Source organism: Phalaenopsis equestris, unplaced genomic scaffold (assembly GCF_001263595.1).
Source record: "Phalaenopsis equestris unplaced genomic scaffold, ASM126359v1 Scaffold000186, whole genome shotgun sequence".
Lineage (NCBI taxonomy): Eukaryota > Viridiplantae > Streptophyta > Magnoliopsida > Asparagales > Orchidaceae > Phalaenopsis > Phalaenopsis equestris.
Window position 1 is genome coordinate 359,606 of NW_018164628.1, and position 26,404 is coordinate 386,009.

Sequence of the window (26,404 nt, forward strand, 5' to 3'; positions counted from 1 at the left end):
TCAGCAGGATAGAGAAATGAAATATTGTAGCAGATTGTGACATTTATAAGAACTAGTAATACTAGGCACTAATAGGCCCACTGATCATTAAGTTTTCAGCCCACTATGTCGCCAATCAATTAATTTAAGCCCGTTATATATCAACATTATTGCATTGAAGTCTGCGGTGATGATATGGTTAGGAGAATTTGTGGGTCGGGGTATTAGTTGGAATTCTTCTATAAAGTTATTAGCTTAATTTTGAAATGAATAGTGTCGTTTATTATGACTCTTTAATTGACATCTATAAAGTTAGTTCTAGGTCTCCTGTGGTCATGGGTTCGAGCTTGTCAAAGTGCATCTGTCTTCCAGCGCGGAATCGAGTGGTTAGGAGCATGAGGGTAGCTACGAGCTCGTATCATAACCTTCGGCTATTTATTTGTTTTTTTAAGTTTGAAATGAATAAAATATATGATTTGTTAATTAAAATTTTATTACTCGTAGATTTATTGTTTTTAATTGCATGGGCTAATTAAAACTTACTTAAATTCTGATTCTGCTATTTTGTCCTCCACATAATTTCTTTTATGTTAATTTTTTCAAAAACAACTTATTGACTTCACGATTTCCTGATTATATTTACAGGAATAAAAAGATGCGGCTTGGGCTATGCAATTAGCCACCAAAAATGGTAGAAAAAAAATTATGTATCAGAATATTTTTTTACTAAATTTGATTATGTTGGATTTTACTTTAGAGCTGTTAAATTTATATTTTGAGATTAATAGGTTATAAAATTAGGCCAAAACCATATTTAAGCAGAAAATTATCTCAGGGCATTTACATATGTACCCTGTACTTCTTATGCATTTACATGTTTAATATATAAAAATTCTTATTTATATACACACAACACAAATCCTTAATGTCACATCAAAATATTATTATTATTAATTTTTTAAAAATAAAAAATAAGTATTTTCATCCGTAGATTAATAAGACCAAAGTTTATAAATAAATGTTATAAATATAAATATCAAATGTTAGGTGTTAGATACATAAGAATTGTGGGGTATGATGTAAATTTCCCATTATCTTATTACTTATGGCAGGGCTAATACCAAAAACATCCAAAAACTTCAAAACTATTCTCTGATCCATACTAAATATTTATCCTGGGAAAAGTTTCATCACCTTTCTCCTTCAACAATAATCAAACTTACCATGCAAACTTGTCACCATTCCTAATTCAAGCCCCCAAATGGCCAAATTTACTGTCCTAAGAGTTCTTATTTCTGCGATGAAGCTTCAGTTAGGTGTGAGCCACCCTCAGCTTGAGCTTAAACTTAACTAAATTAATGGAGCTCGGGGTTAGGTCGAGCTCACTTGCTAGCTTATTTATTATAAAATAGGTAATAATAATAATAATAATTTAAATGTGTGTTATGGCAAAAACGTAAATGAAATAATTAATTGGGAGACAAATATTAAGAAATTATTTTATATTAAAATATGAAATTTTTTTTTAAGAAAATAATTATGTTAATTTAAAGATAAAATCTTGAAATTTAATATATTTTGAGTATGTGTTATATTAATGCAATTTTTTTTAATGAGTAGTCTCAAGAGCTTACGAGTTGAGTTGGTGTTGACTTGAGCTTGGCTTATTTGCTGGTCAATCTCAGCTCACGAGCAACTTACCAAACTGAGTTTGATGTATTTAAGCATGTCACGATCAATCCAGTGAGTGAGAATTTGATAAAAATAAAATATATGAGTTGGAGTTTTATCATGAATTTTGATATTTAGCTGAAAATTTTAAAAATAGATGAACATGGGTGCTAAATTTGTAAAAAGCAATGTTTCGAGTGCGATGTATGTAAACAGCCCAATGAAAAAGCATTCATAGCTCCTATTTCAGAAAGCTTATAGTCAAATTGACTATCTCGACATGATCAACCCAATGATGCCAACATAAGTTTCGACTGAGCCCAATCCTACCAATATCAAATTATTGAACCACATTTGGAGGTTTTAAATAGTTAATCGGATAGTCAAATAAACTCCAAATTTTATCAGAGAAATCCAATGATCTCAATATCACTCGATTCTGAGGTCATTAAGCCTTTTACATCATAAAAAAACACCTCTATGATGTAACCAAATCAACATGACCCGTTCAATCGGGTGATTATGAAAGTTAATAGTAGAATGACCAAAATGTCTTCCTTTGGAGCTTATAAATAGACTCACTATCTTCAGTTAATGCGAGAGATCAAATTACAGTGTTGTTCTGTAATGAAGACCCAACGATAATTTTTTGTTCTCTGTAGTCGCCGACCACAATTGTCCATGCCCATCAGCCACCGTCGGCGAACTCAGCTGTGTAGAAAGATATTCCTGAATACTATACAACAAAGTATCCAAAATATCGTGCAACAAAGCACCATGAATATTATGCAACAAATTGCTTTGAATATAGTGAAATGAAGCATCTTCAAAATGGTGCAGCATATAACCCCTCATTACATATACGAAAAAAACTTTTGGCAATGACTATTCATAATCTAATAATACGACAACTTTCTTCAAACCTTTGAAATGTTTTGTACATTGTGCACAGACAATGCTATTTGATGTAGCGTTTTAACCCTTATTTTTCAAATTATCACTCTACGGCCATTAATTTCCCGGCACACAACAAAATTCAATACTAATAAATACGGCGATTGCATTTTGCAATAATTTACTAACATCTCATTTTGCTGCAAAAACTTGAAGAAATACGTTTAAACGCTTTCAAAGAAACTTGTTATAATTTGCAAAGTAAACCAAACTTTAGGAAATTAAATATATAATATTGGTTAATAAAAGTACTAATATTTCCAAAGGGAATGTCAAGTTGCCAACTCCCATTATCTAAATTTGGTTCAATTGTTCTGGTCTACGTTCAACTGATTAGGCAAGCGATGATATCAGGAATTCAGCCATATGATTTTTTGTTTTATTGTTTTACTCATTTGGTTTTTTCAAGTCTTAAAAATCTATCATCTATGAAAGTTATTTTAAATTACACTTCATTTAGAAAGCAAAATCTAATTCAATCATCTTGGAAATAACATTGAGCGCAATGAAAAAATTTTGGATCGAGAAACAAGACGAGCTATGAGCCAAAATTTCAGTTCGAATTTTTTTAGCTGATTTTGAGTCATGCATGAATAGACTTGAACTAGCTCTATCTCCTCAAATTATTTTTTATTTGTAAAAGTTATATAAAATGCAAACTAGAATCAAATATAACGAGCTACGAGCCAATTTAGAGCTGTTGAGTCATCTTGTTTCGATTTCGAGCCGGATTGAGTTTATTTCGAGTTAGAATAGATCAAAATAAACTAGCTCATTTCAATTTCAATTTCAATTTTAAATCGAGTTAATATGTCACGAGCCGATTTACTGAATTTATTGGTACAACTCATTCGTAGTGATTTTGAGCCCGACTGGACTTGAAACAAGCTCGCTAAAAGCCTACTTTTACATATTACTGAAATTACTTTCAGCCATTTATAATAAAAGCAGCCCAGTAGCCGACCATTGGTGTATTATAAGCACATAAACACCATTAACCCAATACAGCCTCACCATAACAGCGCCAAATTAGTTTTAATTGTAAGCCAGAGACACGTGCAAAATTCAGATCTTTTGACTGCCGTACGTAATATTGAAATCCCCCCCTTAATACATTTATAAAAGATGAATCATTTTGAATCGTGTGGCTTTCATCCCTCCAGCCGCTTACCGCTCCAGAAAGACAGAAAAAAGCATTAATCATTAATTACAATACAATGAATCCGCCCACTTTCGATTTCCCGAAGAACAGATCCCCATCCGCTCTGTAAACCACCAAATTTAAACTAAAAAGGAAAGCAAAGTCTTTCAACCTCATTCTCCTTCTTCCCTTTTCTCTCAAGGCTGATGCATCAACACATTCTTCTCTTTTCTTTATAAAACTCTCCATTGCTTCTCCCCTTTGCCTTCTTCTCAACCCATTCTGAGCTGGAGCTGAACAAAACAGGTATTTTTATTGCTTTCTTGATGTTCTTAGATCCTTTTCTGGAATTTTTGTGTTGAGTTCTATGTCTGTGAGTAGATTCAGACGCGCGGCTGGGAAAAGAGATGACAAAATTTCTGTAGTTATTTGAGGATTTGGAAGTAAAGTTTTTAATTTATTTGATGTTAAAAAAAAAGTTTTTTTTTTTTTTTTTTTTTTTGGCATAATCTGTAGAGAGGATCTGTGCTCTCGATTTCTCTCGTGCCGCATATGGTTATGTTTGATTTATGGCTTCTAACGGCTGCTCTAATAAAAAAAAAGTTTTGATTTTGTGCAGCTCCAGATCCTTCATAGACGTCTGCAACAACTCTTCTTTTGATTTTAAATAAAAAGGGATTCTTTTTCCCTGATTTCAAAGTATCGGAGTGCATTGCCTGTTCTGCATATAGTGGAGATTCTCTCCATTAAATGAATTTTGAGGAGCTGAATATAGAGTTGAGATTTGGAGGTTTATTCAGCATTAGAAAGCACAGCAGCAGCTTGATGGAAAGCAAAGGAATGAAGCCGCCATTGTCGGGACGAAGAAGGCTTATAGTGCCGAGGAAGTCTACTATCCCTCAGGTCACGAATACGAAATCTTTGACTTTGGGCTGTTTCAGTGTGGAATCCTTCTTGTTGCTCGCATGTCTCACTGCGTCTTTGCTTCTTCTTCCTCTTATACTGCCTCCATTGCCACCACCTCCGATCATGCTGCTGCTTCTTCCTATTGGGATTCTGCTTGTTCTTTTGATTCTGGCATTCATGCCTTCCAAAATGAGGGATGTTTCTTCTTACTTGTGAAAAAATTTTAAAAGGTTTGTTGGCTATCTGTGAAATTAGTTGTGGAAAACAGAGTTTATGAAAGCTGTTGCGAGTGTTATAGATTTTTTTTTTCTTTGAAAAGAAGTTGATCAGTGGTCTGCAAAATTTTATTACAGATGATTTGTAGAAATCGGGTTCATTTCTTCTTCTTCTTCATTTCTATATGTCTAGATCCTCAGATTGTTGCTTAATTTGTGATCAAATGTTATTCATAATACAAGGAAAATTCAGCTGTTTTTTACATACAACTGGTTGTAAGTCAGTTCTCTAGTTTTAATAGAATTCGTGTATCATCCAACTTGTTGGCATTATCTGTTAGGAAAAGAGCAATAAATATGTATACGTATATGTATATGTATATACATGTATACGTATATGTATATGTATATACATGTATACGTATATGTATATGTATATACATGTATACGTATATGTATATGTATATACATGTATACGTATATGTATATGTATATACATGTATACGTATATGTATATGTATATATATATATATATATAAAAGAAATAAGATTACTAATTAAATCATAAACTCCATGTCCATGGGGGCAATCTCGATGTCAATCCTTTTAATAAGCATATAAGGGAGAGATACTATAGATTTAACAATTGATTTCAGAGTTCTTGAAGCAAAGAGAAATTGATCAACTCCAAGATCCAAAAAGAAATATAGAGATTACAACATATACACTATGAACCTAAAACTCACATATAAGCAGCATGCTTCATATGAATCTTAATCTCTATGTAGAGACATACGTTTCTTTTAGCACAAAAGGCTAAGAACAAAGAAGTAGAAAATAAAGGAAAGAAACTAGCAAATTGTATAGGTGATTCACACCAAGGTATGTTAAAACTTGGGAATGATCAATCTCAAAGAAAGCTAACAATCTCTCAATCTTATCTCTTAGCACATTTGAGATAACCATGAAAAACAGACTTTGTTAATCTAGGTTCTAATATCCCATTTTTTCTGATGAGATTGAGCATTACAACCAACAACTCTAAAATGATTCATATTTGATTGTTTTCATGTCCATGATTTTTTAGGAGTTTTAAAATCTTTTATAACACTATATGAAGCTATTTTTAGTAAATAACATGCAATACATAGAGCTTCACCTAGAAAAATTTAGAGAAACCAGAATCGTAAAGCAAACATCTAACCGTATCTAAATATAGAAAAGTTTAGACAAACCTCCTTCGGATCTACAAACATATTCAGTGTCTTCCAATGTCTTAAAAGAAATTAGAGTTCCTTTTTAAATTGGAACATACCTCACATTTTTTAAATTCTCACTTGACAATCATGCATCTTAATTATAATATATCAAATACCAATAACATTGCATGCTTTGTTGTTGAATAATAGAACTTATCCTTCATTTAGAATTTCATATATAATTTGTAAATCACTCTCAAACATGATTCACATGATAAGTGCAGCCGGAATCAATAAATCTGTTCATTTGAATTATGATGATCACTAACAGTTAGAACATCAAAACTATCATAATTAACTATGAAAAACTGTGAAAAAATATAAGAAAGTTTATTCTTATTGATGCAAAGAGGGGTATAAATACTCATTACTGGACTTACTGATAAGGAAAGTAATAAAAACAGAATACAATAGGTAAGGAAATGAATAATAACAAATATAAGAGGCAGCTAATCCCTCTAATTAGAGAAAAAAATAAACATAGATTCCTAAGATTCCTCTTACAATTTATAACCCTCTAAATATAGAGTTATAACAAATATGAAATATAATCATCATTATTTACGAGATCTTTCAATACTCCCCGTCAAGCTGGCATGAAGATCTTACTCATGGCAATCTTGCTAAATAGATTCTCGTGTTGTACTTTGGAAATGCTTTTTGTTAGAATATTTGTTGTTTGGTTAGCAATAGGTATGTAGGACATACATATCACACCACTATCTATCTTCTCCTTGATGAAATGTCAACTTCTACATGTTTTGTTCTGTCAAATAGAACTGGATTATGAGCTATAGAGATTGCAGTCTTGTTGTCACAGTAAATTTTAATAGGTGCAGGTATATGAATCTTCAACTCTTCCATGAGTCTTTTTATCCGTAATACTTCACTGAGTCCATGTGCCACCAAGCGGAATTCTGTTTCAGCACTAGTGCTTACTACCACACTTTATTTTTTACTTTTCCACATAACCAGATTTCCGCCTACAAAAGTACAATAACCTGATCTGGATTTTCTATCATTTACATCTCCTGCCCAATCTGCATCTGAGTAGGCCTCTATTATAAGATATTCTCCCTTTTTTAACAAAAGTCCTTTTCCAGGAGTTCTTTTGAGATATCTCAAAATTCGGAATACAGTTTCGAAGTGAGTAGGTCCAAGTGAATGCATGAATTGACTCATAACACTCACTTCAAAAGACTATGTCAGGTCGAGTGCGAGCCAAATAGATTAGTCGCCATACCAATCTTTGATAGCGTGCTTTGTCCATTACCTCATTAGCTGCTGTTGTTTTTAATTTTATATTTGGTTTAATTGGCGTATCTGCTGTCTTGCAACCTGTTATTCTTGTTTCTTTGAGTAAATCAAGTACATACTTGCGTTGATTGACAAAAATTCCCTCTTTGGATTTTGCAAACTCCATTCCAAGGAAATATTTCAACTTTCACAAGTCCTTAATATCAAATTCGGCTTCAAGTTTCCTCTTCAAATTTTCACAAGTCCTTAATATCAAATTCGGCTTCAAGTTTCCTCTTCAAGTTGCTAATCTCCAGAGGATCATCCCTTGTCATGATTATGTCATCTACATACACAATCACAATGACTACTTTACCTTTTATGTAATGTTTGAAAAAAAAGTGTGTGATCAGCTTGGTTCTGAGAGAATCCATGTCTCTTGATAACATCACCAAAACAGTCAAACCAAGCTCTAGGAGACTGCTTTAACCCGTGCAATGACTTTTTAGTTTGCATACTTCACCTTTTCCAAATTTTTCCTTAAATCTGGGTGGTAGGTCCATATATACTTCTTCTCGCAATTCTTCATTTATAAACACATTTTTAACATCAAATTGATGAAGTGGTCAGTTGAAGTTAACTGCAAGAGAAAGAAGTACTTTAATAGAGTTAATTTTAATAACAGGAGCAAAAGTCTCTTGGCAATCAATACCATGAGTTTGAGTAAATACTTTTGCTACTAGTCTTGTTTTGTATCTCTCCACACTTCCATCAGCTTTAAACTTCACCATGAACACCTGAACACCCATTTGCACCATTTGCACCCAACCGTCTTTTTGTCTTTAGGTAGATCAATGACTGCCCAAGTGTTATTTCTTTTAAGAGCATTTATTTCTTCTATCACAACTATTTTCCAACTCGGTTCACCTAATGCTTTCTGAATAGTTCTTGGAACAAGCATATTAGAAATCCTACATACAAATGCTTGATGATTTTTTGATAGTTTTTTATATGACAAGTATTGTGTGATAGGATGTTTCGTGCTTGTCCAGATTCCTTTTCTGGAAGCAATTGGAAGATCAAGATCAGAATGAGTGAAAGTAGAGGGAAGGTTACTCTGAGTTATTGAACATCTGTTGAGGAATAACTGGGGCTGTAGTAACTTTATGAAATTTCTTCCTAGCATAAACTTGCAGCTTATGTTGAGGATTACGATCATTTGGAAGTACTTCTCCCCCTGTCTCTGATAAGGTAGCATCTGACAAAATAGGATTAGTAGTGCTGACTTTAGTTTTCATATCATAATTAGTTAAAAAAATGGGTAAAGTTTCCCAAAAATTATTTTCTTCAACTAAGTTCTCCCCCTGAAGAAAGTTATTTTGAAAAAAACGGGTGATCCTCGATAAACTTGACAACCATGCTCTTAAAAAATTTCTTTTTTACAGGATTAAAAAATTTGTACCCACGTTTATTGGAAGAATACCCAATAAAAACACATTTTTCAGCTTTGAGATTAAATTTTGAGCGAAACACATTTGGGTCGTGCACATAGTAAACACATCAAAAAACTTTTAAAGGGGGATCAGTTGTTATCCTAAATGTGAAAAAATAATTTTTTAAGACTTGTAAAGGTTCTTTGAATTTCAAAACTCAAGATGACATTATGTTTATTAAATAATAGGAGGTAAGGAGTGCATTACCCCAAAGATATTTTGGAACATTCATGGAAAACATAAGTACCCTGGTAACTTCGACTAAATGTTTATTTTTTCCTTTCAACAATACCATTTTATTGTGGTGTGTCACGACAAGTGTATTGATGTAGAATAAATTTTTCAAAATAAATGTTCTTAAATATTTGTTGAAATATTTAGTCCTATCATCCGTTCTTAGAATGTCAATTTTTGTTTGAAATTGATTTTCAATCATGTGAAAAAAAATCTTTAAATCGTTGTTCAACTTCAAATTTCTTTTCCAATAAATACACCCAACAAACTTGTGTGTGATCATCAATAAATGTTACAAACCATTTTTTTCCAGAAAGTGTGTTAACTTTAGATGGCCCTAAACATCACTATGCACCAAATAAAATGATTTTGAAACAAAATATGGTTTTATTGGAAACGAAACATGATGACTTTTAGATAAAATACACGTTTCACAATGACATTTTGAAAAATCAATATTTTTAAATAGTTTAGGAAATAATGATTTGAGATATGGAAAGCTAGGATGCCTTAATCTTTTATGTCATAACATAACTTGATCATAGTCAAAGCTTGAACTTGTACTACCTAATCCATGAGCTGTTTTATTCGCAGAACCAGTTCCATCACAGTAGTACAACCCATTTATTTCTCTAGCAGTTCCAATCATCTTCCCCGAGTTCCGGTCCTGAAAAACACAATCAGAAGGAGAGAAAAAATGAAATAATCAGAATCTTTAGACAATTTGCTAACAGAAAGAAGGTAAGTTTTGGAACATGTAAGAAGTAAGAAAGATTTCAAAGAGATTTTTTCTGAAATTTTAATATTTCCTTTTTCTGCAATAGGTGAAAAACTGTCATCAGCAATTTTGATTTTTTTCGGAACCGGAATATGGATAATATGAATCAAATAATTGATAACAGCTTGTCATATGATCAGAGGCTCCTGAATCATTGATCCAAGGATTACTACCTGTTTGTGCTATAGAACCGGTATGAGCATTAGATAATGAGCAAGATTTCAACAATTTAAGAATATGATTTAATCGCTCTTTACTAAGTGAAGATGACTCAACCTCATTTGTGGTAGGTGTGTTATGTTCACCAGCTTTTTTTCCCTTACCACCATTAGGTGGTTTACCATGCAATTTCTAGCATTTTTCGCGAGTATGTCGTGGCTTTCCACAGTAGTCACAATGCAGGTTGTTTTTGTCTTCTACATCCTGGTTGTGAGAAGTTTTCCTGCTTATTTGAGCTTCAGGAATAGCCAAAAGTGATCCTTCCACTGACTCAGTTGAACCTACAGTCTTCTTTCCCAACATCACATGTCTCTGACTCTGCTCTCCTTACCTCTGCAAAAACTTCACTCTGCCTTACCTCTGCAAAAACTTCACCAATTGGAGGCAGGGGATTTCTTCCAATTATTCGGCCACATACCTCATTATATTCAACGTTTATACCTGCAATAAATTTGAAGATTCGACCAGTACCCACTATCTTCTTGTACTAGTTGGCGTCATCGTTTGATTTCCACTCATGATCGTTGAATAAGTCTAGGTCCCACCAAATCCGCTTAAGAGAATTGAAATACTTTGTCACAAAATCCTCACCTTAGCAAATTTCTCGAAGTCGTAGGTTCAACTCATAAACTTGGGATTGATTTCCAATATCAGAGTACATTTATGAAACATTGTCCCATAATTCCATGGTTGTAGAGTAACACATATGCACTTATCTCTTTAGTCATGGAATTGACCAACTAAGTCATTACCATTAAGTTTTCTACATCCCAAATGATATATGTTATGTCATTCATGTCAGACTGTTTAGTATCACCTATGATATAGCCAATCCTTTCTCTTCCTCGGAGATACATGCAAAAAGATTGTGACAATCGAAGAAAATTATCACTATTTAGTGGACTGCAGTGATATGAACGAGATGGTTTTCAGATGAATTTCTCTAAGGTTCTGACTGAGATGGCTTAAGAGGCTGGCTTGTCCTAGACGTGACTTCAAACATTTTAGAGATGAAGGACGATGAGTTTGCTCGAGCCGGAGATTCGCCTACCGAAGCAAAAGATTGCCGCCTTCACCCGCCGAAGCAAAAAATATTATCGCCTTCGTCGCCGAAAGGACTTCGAGATGCGGAATCGAATCGCTTCGTCAACCACTCATCCACCTTATAACCAAAGGATTTCTCCTTTAAAGTATATTCTGTTAGGAAGAGTCTTTTGTACTTATAATTCTTCTAACTTTATATATAATTATAACATGAGATACCATTCTGAAGACTTAATCACGTAAACAAAAGAAGATCGAGTTATAAAATATTTCTCTGAATTTCACCTTTTTTATCAGATATTGTTTATGATAATTTTGATTCAAATAACAAAGCTTTTTCTACCCCTTCGTGAATCCATATCACTTAAATTTTTATTTTTCAAACTTAAAATCATTCTTGCCATCATACATTTCTATATTAAACTCTAAAACTAACTTCTTTATAAATTTTTTAAAGATACAAAATGCTCTAATACTAAACTATTAGGCAACCGGCAATAAATGTAATACATAGATATCGAAGCAGTGAGATCTTTCATTATCATGAATTGAAAACATGATTATACACTCAACCTTCTAAATATACTCGAGAATGTAAATAAGAAATGTCAATAATCACAAAACTTGATTGTATGCTTTGAAAACTTTTAGCATTGATGCAAAACTGAAAAAAACAATAATATTTAAGTTTCATATTTCTCTTATATGCAGGCTGAAAAATACTCTGAAACTAATATAAGCAGATATTACAGCATACACACTATGAACCAGATACTTCACACATAAGCAGCACACGCCATATCAATTTTTAATTTCTATACATATATTCTTCATTTCTTTCAGCACAACTGCACAAAAGGTTAAGGACAAAAAAGTACTAAATAAAAGGAAGAAACAAGCAAACCATTCAAATGATTCAGAATAAGTATGTTGGGACTTGGAAATGATCAATGTCAAAAGAAAACTCTATGCAGAAAACCCAAAGCCTCTCATAATTTCTTTCAACCAAGAAGCCGCAATCAAGTCCACCTCCCTCCTCTTTATACATATAGAAAAAGAAAATATACATGGATATTTACAAATAAAATCCTTTCAAATCACTTATTTGCCCCAATTGATATAAATAACATATATATAACATTATAATATAAATGACATATACCAATTAGTTAGAATGTTTGTTATTAGTTTATCATGTTGTTTTTCTTATTTTCCTCTCTTTTCTTCGAATGCCTCATTTATTTATTTAAAGTTTGAATATATATTTAGAATATTTTGAAAAGTAATAGAATTTCTTAGTTTCATAATTTATTGGCATTAGTTGGAAATTGAATTAATTTAAGCTACTGGCACGCATAGATTCATGCTTAACTAGGGAAATATTTTTGTGACATAAATATTTTACTCTGCTATTGTAAACTTTTTAAGCACAACAATTCCATAAATCATTTTTGGATTTGGTTTATTTTTTTTTTCACAATTTTACATATAATAAAGCTTTTCTTTTTTCAGTCATCTAAATAGAATCATATTGGAAAAAAAATTAATAAGTTATGATAAATATATCAGACACTCAAATAAAAAAAATAAACTTGATGAATGATGATTATACAACAATGTATTGTTTTAAAGATTTGATAATCTTTATAGCCATATTTTGATATTCATAGGTTCAATGAATGATATAATTACTTTCATGGTTTAAATTAAAGAACCACAATTGTTCTACTATGTTATTTTGATAGCTCATTATTATCACTTAATTAAATAATTAATGCTTAAATGAGCAAACAAAAACAATGTATGGTTGATGAGGCACACAAGAGCAAGGTATTTTATTTTACATTTGATTTAGATTTTTTTTTTTATGTTTTATTGTGTTGTCATTGTTTTCAAATATAGATAGATAAATAAAAAACATAGATTTAAATTCTCTAGTTATTCATAAATAATAGTTGTAATCTAATTACCTCCCAATTATCTATTCTGGTCTTGATAATCGTAAGATTTTGGCCACATTATAAAAGTTCATGCTCTGATGACTGATCCTTAATGACATTTATTTAGTTGTTTATGAAACCCCTTAAGTAGAAAAAAATTTAAACTCTTAAACATCTAGACACTTTTTGGTGTAATAATAAAATTTTAGCAAAAGCTCCAAACTCAAGTGTATTTACAATTAAGCACACTTAGGATGGTGACATCCTAAGAAGCTACAACAATGGGACAAAATCATGAGGCATTTAGGCTAAGGAGGATAGTATGTCGATGGGTGGGAGATGAAGCTGAAATTCTAAACTTTAAGGAGTCTTTTGGTATAATGCTGGAATTTCATAAAAAACTCCAAAGTTAAGTGTGTGTGCATGGGACGAATCCTTGGATTGGTGACCCCTCGGGAAGTTACACCAATGGGACAAAACTGTGAGGCCTCTAGATCAAAGCGAACAATATCTCGATGGGTGAGAATTCGGCTTGTTAGAAATGGTACATTGTATTACACCAATGTGAATATGAGAACTGGTTGTCATACAAAACAAAGTACTGCATCATAAGAGCCACTTCTTGAATTATATGGGCCACCTCTATAATCATATATGCTTGGTGGATCTGAGGTAAGAAAATTGATGAGGACGTCGGCTACTTAAGTGTGGGAGATTGTGAATCCCCTTAAGTAGAATGAAGCTTTAAGTAAAATGGTGATATTTCATCAAAAACTTCAATGTTAAGTGTGCTTGCATGGGAACACTCCTATGATGGGCGAGCTCCTTTGAAGTTACACTAATGAGACAAAACTGTTAGGCCTTTAGGAGAAGGTGAACAATATCTCGATGGGCGAGAGTTCCAACTGCTACATTGTTACTCCTTTTTTTTTTCTTTATTATTTTGGATTGGTCCTGACATTCATCTCCTCCATCCAATATGAACCATTCAGACATTAAGAAAGCTGTAATGGCCTTTGCCACCCTACCAACTAGTTATGGGAACACCAAACTAACCATTTAGGAAAGATCTTACCGCAAGCAAGTCTTTGTGGGTGTTTGATCATCCTAAAATGCATCCAAATTTATATAATTTGTCCAATTAGATAAGTACTTCCTGGAATTCATATGGCCTTCATACACCTCCATTTAATTAGTCATTCATATCACAAAATTGCTCTCAATGAGATAAAAAAATAATTATAAAAATTGCATTTTGTCTATACAAATGTTTTCTAGACCAACCATCTTAATTCGATTTCTTATTTATTACATACTTTACTATATATATATCGTTTATGCTTAAACATATGTATTTATTTTTAAAAGTTAAAATATTGATATTCTTATGTGATATGCACGATTACGGCGATATGGATATAATTGTAAAAAAAAAAAAAAGGTGTTATATATGTAAATACAGAGAAAATGAATGGTAAGTATGTAAATGCCCCTTATTTATTTTAGTGAATTTGGATCTTTATTTATTTATGTGAACTAATTAAATTGGCATTTTACATATGAAATTCATTAAATTAAAAATAAATTATGTTTCGATTAGATATAGATATGAGGGGCTAATGAGTAATTATTTACTTCCCATTTGTTTTTCTATTAAATCTTCTTTTTAATAACAGTAATGATAAATGAAGCCCTGTTCTTCGGGCTTTTCCAATCGCGCAGGCGACCAAAACATCTTTACTTCCACGAGCTGCCTCTCTGATTCTTTTTCTCACTCTCTCCTCCCTCTTACCCGTACGTCGCCATGGATGAAGAATACGATGTGATAGTGCTCGGAACCGGACTGAAAGAGTGCATCCTTAGTGGCCTGCTCTCCGTTGATGGCCTCAAGGTTTTCCTGTTCTATTCGCTGCTGATCTCTCGTTTGATCTATATTTCTTTTATTGAATCGGAAATCTGCGGTGCGATCATTTTTAATCGGGAGAAATGAATGGTTTTTTTGCTGAATTTGTCGATCTAAAGTTCTTGCTGTCTATTTTTACCGTCTTATTGTCGGTGCGATCGTTTTTAATTGGAAGTGAGGGCTGGTTTACGCTGAATTGGACGAGCTTAACTGCTTCCGATGTATTTCTTTTGGTTTATGATTGGTGTTTTAAATAGTAAAAATTTGTAGTTGAATCGGCTCTGTAATGTTGGAAGTTCGGCATGATTATGCATTTATTGATACGGATCTGATGTAGGTTATGGTTTTCGATCAGTGTTATTGCTGTCTGTTTTGAATATTAAAGGTGGCCGTTGCGCTGCACAGTGATTATGCCTTAAATTCTTTATGAGGGGTTGACATGGAATTGTTGTTGGCATTTTCCGTTGAATTATGCTTTGCAAGAGTTTTGTACTACTGCTCTCAACGCAAGGCTTATTATCCTCTCTCTCTCTCTCTCTCTCTCTCTCTCTCTCTCTCTCTCTCTCTCTCTCTCTCTCTCTCTCTCTCTCTCTCTCTCTCTCTCTCTCTCTCTCTCTCTCTCTCTCTCTCTCTCTCTCTCACACACACACACACACACACATTACTTTTTGTTGTGACTTTTAGTTTGGCTTGTAGACTCCTTTGTTGTTGATAGTTACGACTTCCAACACGTACGAATCAGTCAAATTTAACAGTACATGCTTGTGATTCTGTTAAATTGATCAAAAGAAAAGGTTTTTTTTTTCTTTTATTATTTTTTTTGTGGCTTCACTTTCAGTTAGAGCTTTTTCTTGTGTGCGCCAGCTTTCATACTTCGTTTGGGGGTTCAGTCTCTCAATTTTTTGTTCCTTAACCTTCATTTTCTTTATTCTTTTCTTTTTATCGAAGTGATTGGTGCTACTAGTGTTAGACTTTTGCTTTTTGCATCAGGACAGAGTGTTTCGTTGCATTATTGTGTACCTGCTGAAGATATTTTATTCATCTATATTTCATAATTACAATAGGTTCTGCACATGGATCGGAATGATTACTATGGTGGGGAGTCATCTTCACTTAATCTCATTCAAGTAAGCAGCATTTTCGACTTGGGAGATTTACATACATATCATTGATTGCTTATGTATTTTCATATCTAATATCATCTAAGTGACATTAAAATAAATTGATGGGAATGTGTATTTTACATTTTCATTTTAGATAAGTTAATATTAATGATATATTTGACATTATTTGAAGATTAGGGTCTTAACTTTGCAAATGTAAAAATTATGTGCCAGATATGCAAACGCATAACAATTCAGTAATATGCTTGTAAATTCCTTTTCTACTATTGTTTATGTTGCAGAGGCATGAGATCCTACAGTCTTACTACATGATTGGATCTTATTATCTACCGAAATTATTGGCAATGCACAACTAGCTGCTGCTTAGTTAGAACACCTGACATTCTTAGTACAAAGAGTGCCATGCCTCTGCTAGTACTTGCCTACATGCCTAAGTGTTTGAAACTAATGTTTGTCATATAAAGCAAATTCTCTTTTTTTTTGTGCTGTCACATTTACATTTTTCATGCTTATGATAATTAGGTTTTTTCCACCCAATGGTGTAAATTTACCTTTTTTTGTTACTTTTTGTTGCAGTTGTGGAAAAGGTTTAGAGGAAGTGACAAACCGCCAACAAGCCTAGGTCCTAGTAGAGATTACAATGTTGACATGATCCCAAAGGTGCCCTTCTTTCTTTGTATTCTTACTGCTATATTGGCAAAGATTTTTTAAGGTCATAGAAAGACATGAAGCTTTTGCTAATTTTGATTTCATTAGATACCTAATTTTAATCTTATTATATTTTAGCTAAAGTGCGGTAAACCAACTGCCACATCCTATTGAACTGTAACTCATGTGACATTGCCATTGCTTTTCAAATAGAAGAAAAAGTCTTAAATCTCCTAATAACTATTTCATAACCAGTATAGTTTTTTTCATGATTATGGGACTTGATAAATCTTTTTTGCCTAACTCTACCTCTATTATATTTTTCTTGGAAAAAATGTTTTTTTAGTGAAAATTTATTGATTCATCCAAAAGGCAGGATAAGTTAAAACTACTGTGTTTGCATTTAGGTGATAATCTCGTGAGGATCCACTTTGGCGTCAATGCCATGTTATTCTAATACTACTTACCTATGGTATTCATCAGAAACATTGTTTTATGACTTTAACATTTTTATCAGCCCTTTGAGTTTGGTTGATACGGCTAACTTTGAAAAAACAGAAATAAAAAAAAAGAAAAAAGAACCACCTGTAAGATCTTCAGGAGAACAAAAGTTTGACCCATCTTGTACTGCTTTTCTGCTTTTAGGGATTTAAAATTGTTCTCCATTTTTAACTTTAAAAACAATCAGGAATGTTACATCCCTTTTAAAAACAATCAGGCATGTTACAGTTGTTCTCCATTTTTAGAAGCTTTAGTAGAACAGAATTCAGTCCAGCCCAAATGTTTATCAAAAAATGAGCCAACAACAACAACAACAACAACAACAAAGCCTTAATCCCACTACGTGGGGTCGGCTACATGAATCCTTTTTCTCCATTGCGTCCTATTTAGTGTCATATTTTCATTTAGTTCTAGTAAATTAAGATCATTTTTAATACAATAAGCCCAAGTCTTCCTAGGTCTACCTCTGCCTTTCTTAACACAAGTCGAATTTAAAACATCTACTCTCCTAATCGGATCATCTAATGGTCGACGTTTAATATGACCAAACCATCTAAGACGACTTTCTCTAATTTTGTCTGTCACAGGAGCTACACCAACCCTATCACGAATATATTCATTCCGCATTTTGTCTCTAAGTATAAAGCCACTCATCCACCTAATCATTCTCATCTCGGCAACACTTAACTTATTATTATGCTTCTCTTTTAAAGGCCAACATTCAGCACCATAGAGCATTGCAGGTCTCATCACCGTCTTATAAAATTTTCCTTTCAGTCTTAGCGGTACTTTTCTATCACACAAAAGGCCCAAAGCATTCCTCCACTTCAACCAACCAACTTGAATTCTACTATTAACATCCCCATCTATATCACCATCACTTTGGACAACGGACCCAAGATATCTAAATCGTTCACACCTGTTAATAATTTGATCACCCAAAGTCACACTTCTGTCACTAGAGTTATTACTACTAAAATTACATTCTATCGCTTTGGACAACGGACCCAAGATATCAAAAAATGAGCCAGATTTACAATTTTTGCATTTGACAGAGTTAAGGATTCTGATTATGGATAAATGTTGGCAATCTTTCTTGAGCTAGAACCTTGTTGACATGAAGAAACAAGGAAATGTGTTGAGTTGACTCAACAGTTTCCATTATATGATAACTTGGGCCAATTTAAGTTTGAGGGCTGGTTTACCGGCATCCTTCATTTTAACTATGGAATAACATAAGAAGAACTACTTGGCAAATTTACTATTTGGTGATTTATGGTGCTTTGGATGCCTTCAATTACTCAAATTAAGCACATTTTAGCTGATCGATTTATGTTGCTAACATTGACAACTGAAATTTTGGGACTCAAGGGCTTTGATAGTCAATATTAGTAGTCTTCCTTGAAGTCTAATGAGGGATGGTGGTGTCGCTATCACTGACATTTTAGATCTATTGTCTTCATCAAATTGCAATTTTTGTTATTTCCAAGTGGAAAATGATCAGCAATTGTGGATCTTTACTTTCATCTACTATTTATTGATTATGAAATGGATTTTTTGCGGTTAACCAAGCTTCCATATGTGGCTTAATTATACTCTGTTTTTAAGACATTTTATTATTCCAGCACTAATATTTAATGAATGTTGGAAAGTGGCGTTGGTTATTGTGGAGGAAAAATCACTCTGTTTCATTCAATCAGCCTAAACCATCTCTATTTAAAAGCTTCATATAAACTATTTGGCATCATTTAACTTTATGCTTAGGTTGATCTTTTTTTTTTGTTCTGTTCATTCCAAGAAGATGCATTCTTAAAACCAGCTGAACTTAAAACCTGTAAATATTTTAAATTATGTTACAAGGTACTTTTAGCTACATTTTTTTCTTTAACCAACAATGAAAAGGAAATTGACAATGGAATTTTACATTAGGATACTCCCTTGTATTTATATATATGCAACATGCATGCTGATTCATGTGCATTTACTTTGTAAAAATGTCTTTTTTGTGCATTTACATATCCCTGTGAAATCATTATTTGGAATTGAAGAATGTATTCTAGCCAATTGTTTTATTTGATAAGGTTGCATTTCTGGGAAATTTTTATTGTAGTTTATTTGACTACCGTAGCAATTCATGCGTTTGCAATTCATGTAAGGTCGAGAGAGAAGCACGTGCAAGCATGTATTCAAGTTCATGAGATAGCCAAATGTTATTGCTTTGTAAACTGCTTATTTAGACCAGCAGTTTAATTATAGCAAAATTGGTGGCTTAGGATATTGTCAAATTGATACTTGCAACTAATTTAAAAATTCTAATGAATTCTTCCTTCCTCTAATTTTATGAAATTGTCGTCACTCAAAAGCAACAACAAGAACAAGCCTTTATCCCACTAAGTGGGGTTGGCCACATGAATCCTTTTTCTCCATTGCATCCTATTGAGCTGCATCCTATTGAGCGTCATATTTTCATTTACTTCTAATAGATTAAGATCATTTTTTTATACAATATACCCAAGTCTTTTAGGTTTAGCTTGCCTTTCTTAACCTCAATCGCATCTAAAACATCTACTCTCCTAATCAGATCATCAGATCATCGACATTTAATGTGACCAAACCATCTAAGACTATAATACGCCTTGGCATCAAAATCAGCGAACAAACCATGATGAAATCACAATAGATAGGTGGAAAAAAACAGATAAGGGCTGCTCTTACAACATAAGGGCTGCTCTTACAGGGCTGCTCTTACAACAATCAAAGGAAAAACAAGCAAGATACAAAAGATGATCTACTTTCGAGAGATAGATCAGCTCTCCCACAATCTAGACGTCGCTAGGAACAACACCCAAAAGAAGAAAATACAACAATCACAAAATAACATATAAACGAAAACAAATCCTAGATTTTTCCCTCTTAAAGAATCCTCCCACGACCCTTTGAAAACTTTCATTTTCTACTTTTCCTCCAAACCCCTTTTAATTTATCCTCCTTGAGTATGTAATTAAGTCTCTCATGGACCTGACCTTTCTTTGCCTTCTTCTCCTACGACAGAGCGCCGCCCCGCCTCTTGGTTCGCGCAGGATAGACCCGCCTTTTGGTTTGGCGGGCTGGTGGGGAAGCATTTTACCGGTCCCTCCTGGACTGTTCCCATGAGCGGCGTAACAAACAACTCTCTTTAATCTTGTCTGCCACTGGAGCTGCTCCAACCCTATCATAGATATATTCATTTCACATTTTGTCTCTAATTGTCAAGCCACTCATCCACCCAAGCATTCTCATCTCAACAACACTTAACTTTGTTTTATGCTTCTCTCTTAAAGGCCAACATTCTGTGTCATAGAGCATTGCAGGTCTCACCACCATCTTATAAATTTTTCCTTTCAGTTTAACCAGTACTTTTCTATCACACAATCGTTTCGATGCATTCCTCCACTTCAACCAACCAACTTGAATTCTATTAATAACATCCCCATCTATATCACCATCTTTTTGAACAATAGACCCGAGTTATCTAAAACGTTCGTACCTTTAATGATAGGATCGCTCATAGTTACAACTCTGCCCCTTTTTCTTAAATTAACAATATTGGATAAGACACTTTTTCTTAGAAGGACACAACAATGATTATTTCACTAAAAAGAATTTTATAGGAAAAAATCTTCTAAAGGGTGATGTTTTTATTTTCAACTTTTTTGTTTAGAAAAGAAAACTATCACTTTTAATAGATTTTGAAGGTTTTCTTATAATTTTATCGATATTTATTTTTAGATACATCCAACCAAATGATGAAATCCAATTTATTCACCATTTTTCAAAACATGCTTTCTAATTTCAATCATCCAAATGAGCAATTGTGGTGTTTATTTCTGAAATTAACACGAAGGGTATGTTTGGGGCGGATGCAGCTTATCCAACTTATTCAGATAAGCAGCTTATCCTGCTGATTAGCAGTTTATCTGGATAAGCTGGCTGATTGTTTGGGACAGTTGTTTGAAAACAACTGGTTTGCAGTTGTTTGTGGATAAATGACAATTTTGCCCCTGTTAAGTAATGTTATTGTAACATAATTATCTTGACAATATATTCGATACTGTAGAAGCAAAAAACTAATGCAAAATAGTAAAGAAAAAAGATGAAGTTGTCCTCAATATATAAAGCAAAGCTACGCGCAACTAACACAATAGGTTAGAGCAAGAAATGTGCATGGTAGAAGAGGATGATAGCTAGAATTGGTCGGGTATATATAAAGCAAAGATACGCTCTACTGACAATTTATACAAGTGGAATCACAAGAGACCCAATTGAATAAAATGAAATCCCTTGCCTTGATCAACATTTTACTTTTGTTATTTTGCATATGTTATTGTAATACCTAGCCAATGTATGTGTGCTTCAACCTCAAGCTTTGTTGATCATTAAGCCAATAAAGAACTTCAAAATGAAGTTACTTTTTTTTTTGAGAAAATGAAATTGAGGTTGTCGCAATAAATACCTTGCTGATCTTAGGAACCAACAGATCGAATCATAGAGAGTCGATCATTAAGCCTTTTGCGTCTTCGCCTCTCCGCCATTAGATCGAAGCATGCCCTCATGCCCTCTACCTTCTTCTTCCTCCGCTCTGACTCAACTGTCGGAGCATCAATCACCGCTGCAGAAGCGGGCAACTCCACTTTGCAAGACATTTCAGGAGGAATCTCCGGCGGAATATCCAGAGAAAAGGCGGAATAGTAAGCACACATCCCACCGCCGACGAGCATTTGACAATAAGCATCGAACAGTGGGTAGATGGAAGAAGCATCAGAGAAGCATTCGAAGGGTGGGATTTGAATGGAGACGGCTTCACTGCCAACACTTCGTTCAGGCAGCCGACTCCACCACTCCGCCGCTTTCCGTTTTTGGATCCACCGCCACGCTCCATGTTCGTGCCAGACATCACCGCAACTTGATCGAAAAATCTGAAGGGCGGATTAGCTTGAGAGGCGGTATGCTGAGAAGAAAGGCACGGAAGGTAATTCCTGATCAGACTCAACTCTTTGAAGCGGGACGCGGGGTCGATCCCGCGGTCTGCTTCCTAAACCCCATTTTCAAACCGTCGAAGGCACGCGCGAACCAAGCAGATGGGCGTTTTTAAAACGCCAAACACAACAATAAGCTGCCCCAAACGCACCCGAAGTGTCTTAAATTTTTTATAAGCATTCAGAGTAGTATGAATCTGTATAAAGGCACTTGAGATTGCTTTTCCAAATGAATGGCCAGATTTATGTTGATTTTATTTTGAGAAATTCAGGTTCTTTTAAGTTCTTATTTTATTATACAGAAGTAAGGTTGATAAGATAATGTTTTCTATTGTGAAGTGTCTGCTGGTTTTAGCATCCTATTTCAGTTTCAACATATTTGAGCCCATTTGTCTAGTATAATGAGTGAAAAGCATGTTGTGAAATGTTAACATTTCCAACATTTCTTGGGTATATGTTTTTTATAAAAGTTGATCCATGCAAACTTTCTTCTTGGTTTCATATGGCTTTTTTTTTAATTAAATACTAGCTATATACTTCTGTGGTTTTCCCTTTAACTATAAGCCAAACGAGGCGTGTCACTGTTCAGTTGTCGTTTTGGAGCATCTTGACTCATTCATTATTCTATTAGGGCAGTTACATAGATAGCACCCTATTACAATATATATATTTACATATCTGAACTTTACTTTTTTACTTTTATGCCATCCAAGTCTTTCATATCACATCAAAAATACATTTTTTAAACTTTTAAAAAGTGGAATACACCTCTTCATACATTGGTAAGGTGGCGTGTATGTAAAAATTAAAGTCTGTCGGTTAGATATGTAAATATATAGGAATTGAGTGGTATGCATGTAAATGTTCCTATTCTATTTGTCATAGAAAGAATAGTAAGTTTCTCTTTGGATTTTTTGAACATGATTGCTGCTCAAGCCATCTGTTTTGGGTGAATCCGATCAACAGAAGTACGGCATATACGGTGGGTTACTCGGAAACTCGAAGCATATTTGATTACATTTTTTTAATTCTTTTATTGTACTGCTTTTTTGTTCGACTCTAAACCCCTTACATCTGTATAACACTGCTTACTATCAGCATACTTGCATTTTTTCTACTCTGCTGCTTTATAAACTATATGAACCAATTGTACACCTTTATCTTAGAAGAAATTGTGAAATTATTTTATGTTCTTATGTTTAGTTCATGATGGCAAATGGCACTTTAGTTCGTGTACTCATACACACAGATGTTACGAAGTATTTGTCTTTTAAAGCAGTAGATGGGAGCTATGTCTATAACAAAGGAAAGGTAACCCCTTTTTAACTAGTTGCATATTGGTTTATGTTTACCATACATGCTTTCTCATCATATTTTTCCTGCTTTGACACTTCTTTTCTTCGTTTGTGTAGGTTCACAAGGTTCCTGCAACTGACATGGAGGCACTGAAGTCTCCGCTAATGGGTTTGTTTGAAAAACGCAGAGCAAGAAAATTTTTCATGTATGTGCAGGAATATGAAGAAAATAATCCAAAAACACACGAAGGATTAGACCTAACAAGAGTTACGGCGAGAGAACTGATTGCGTATGCCTCTGATCTTTTTCTAGTAATTATTTATTGGACATTGGAAAGTTATATCGACAATTTCCATGTTAATTCATGCTACACTTCCTTCGTATCATTTTCTATGTTTGCATTCCTGTTATGGCTATTATTGAGATTATTTGTATTTGTAATATATTTTATGTAAGCCATTCATGTTGAATTTCTTATTGATTATCATTTATACTAGGTCAAACATATTTTAAATTCTAAAATTTTGCACACAGACTCGTAGTGGCTGTCTTTTATAGATCGTTTGCTGTATTTGTGCCAAGCCTATGATCTCTTAGAAATCATTGACACTTTCTTTAAATATTCCTTTCAAAGAATTTTATAATAACTTTCAATATTTGATTTAAAAGGAAATTTTCATCTTTTCGTAAAATGAGTTGACATGCCTTTTCATGGTATTTAATTAATTTTGTTCTTTATTCATGTTCCATATAATCCTAAGGGAAGCTTAACATATATCTAACAATTAAGTGGATAAGTGTCCGGTTCTTGAATTTTAGAATAATATTTTAAATTTAATGATATAAAGGGCTATCAAAGTACAATTGAGTGTTGAATATGTATATTTATTGCTTATAAGTAAGGAATTTTAGTTCTTATAATTGATAGAACAAATCAATCATGATACTGAGATTAAGATATTTGAAAGAGTATGATAGGTTTCTTAATAGCCGATTACTTGAGGTTAAATAATGATACTTAAACTTTCAACATAAATCTACTCATGTACAATTAATTATAGATTAACTATTGGGTTTTAACAATGGGTTAATCTCATATTCAAGGGCACAATTTATTCGCTGCTTATAGGAATTTCTAAAATGTACTATATGTGTTTTGGAATGGCTTATAAAAGCTCAAGAGCATATGTCCAACCCTACTTATAGAATGTAATTGTTTATTTTCTTTAATTTTAAAGAGAAGACATGCCTCTTTGTTCAATCTCATGGCTTAATGGACACAATTGTCTTTTTTTAATTTGTTAAAGTGATATACCCATTGCTAAATATTGTGACCCATCGTTCCACATGTTGCTTTCTCTCTCACTCAGTAATTTTAGAGAAAGATGGTTTACTAGGTTTATGTCCTGTTGAAGTGAAATAAAATTTTTTTCTTCACTAGTTGTATTAGGTAGATACCAACACAATATATTATAAATTAAAGCAAATTAAACAATCAAAAATCAACTTTGAGGGAACCGTATGTGATCTGGTGGAGATGAACGACAAACTTAAGGTAATCATGCCCAAAGTAAAGGAGGATGAAGGGAAGATTTTCTTCCATGTCAACATAAAGTAGGATTTCGGATAGTTGTTAATTTCATTAGACAAGTGTGTGACATTGTTGACCTCATTTTTAGTGAGGTCTTAGTCTTCTACTCTTAGAACCTAGGATCTAGCTTTAGGAGTTCTTATTGACCATTCTAGTGGACTAGCAATGGAGCCCACCTCCCGTAGAACTTCAAGCTACTTCTTGACTCAAAAACTCAAAGCCACTTCTTGACTCATTTTTGTGAAGAACTCGCATGAGTGGTTCCAAGCACTCAACCTTTAGTTGCAAGGGCTAAGGACCAACATGTAGAGAGCCCGAAAATGAGTTCCTATAGGATCAAACAACCTTAGGTGAACCCTTTGTGACTCGATTACTCGTGAACGCCGCAATTCATGCACTTACTGCACCACACACGACTTTGACTTGAATCGACTTGCCCATCGACGAACTCTTCCGGACGATCCCGGATGATGAAACGGACCACGCCGACGCGTCCGGAACGTCAACTTTAGCTAAAAAGGACACCCGCATTGTTATGGTTTATCGCGCGAGCGACTAACACGGATATCGATGCATTTTTTTTAGCGGTGCGCGAGCCCGGGCTCAACCCAGGTCCGACTTGGGTTCGATTCAGGCTGGACTCGGGCTGAACACGGGCTAGGCACTAGCTCACCTGAATTTGAAATTCAAATTTCAAAATTTAAATAAATTATTTAAATGCTGCGTTAATTAAAATTATTTCCATTTAATCCTCTTTGCATTTGGAAATAATTTATTTCCCCCCCAATTGCTCTCGAGTAACGGCTCCCCCGCTCCAATTCTAAAGGAAGGATCGCCTTCTTCCTTCGGATCTTCCTCATTTGCCTCTCCCGAGCTCCTACTCATTTACCTTCGCTCGACAGCCTTCTCCTACTCGATCCCGCTCTCCCTTTGCGCTCGACAGCTCCTCTCTCTCGCTCGCCCTCCTCGCGCCTGCTCCTTCGCCCGCCTCCCTCGATCCCGATCGAAACAAATCTGCTCGATCCCGAATTCGACCCTCCCCCGCTCCCTCTGCTCGATCCCGTCTCCCGCACCGAAGGAGCCGCAGACCCCACTTGACGCCCTCGCCTGCTCGCCTCTTCCCCGCGTCGAAGAAGCTCGATCCCGATCTCCCGCACCGAAGAAGCTCTGCTCCTCCCCTGCAGACCCCGCTTGCTTCTCCTCCGATCGAACAACTGTTCAAAAAAAAAAAAAAAAAAAAAAAACCCTGCCCCCCCC

The 26,404-nt window shown here is 34.1% G+C and overlaps 2 protein-coding genes across 2 annotated transcripts in view; both read left to right on the forward strand.

Annotated features, from left to right (window-relative positions):
* The window catches only part of LOC110022355, a 16,447-nt gene extending 15,647 nt beyond the window's left edge, over positions 1–800 (forward strand). Inside the window, exon 3 of the mRNA XM_020721239.1 lies at positions 625–800. Within this exon, the coding sequence (XP_020576898.1) occupies positions 625–630 (6 nt within the window). The 3' untranslated portion in view covers positions 631–800. The remainder of the gene's footprint in view (positions 1–624) is intronic.
* A 13,955-nt stretch (positions 801–14,755) lies between these two features.
* The window catches only part of LOC110022338 (guanosine nucleotide diphosphate dissociation inhibitor 2-like), a 40,514-nt gene continuing 28,865 nt past the window's right edge, over positions 14,756–26,404 (forward strand). Inside the window, exons 1-5 of the mRNA XM_020721213.1 lie at positions 14,756–14,960; positions 16,037–16,099; positions 16,673–16,756; positions 23,464–23,571; positions 23,673–23,845. Of these exons, the coding sequence (XP_020576872.1) occupies positions 14,874–14,960; positions 16,037–16,099; positions 16,673–16,756; positions 23,464–23,571; positions 23,673–23,845 (515 nt within the window). The 5' untranslated portion in view covers positions 14,756–14,873. The remainder of the gene's footprint in view (positions 14,961–16,036; positions 16,100–16,672; positions 16,757–23,463; positions 23,572–23,672; positions 23,846–26,404) is intronic.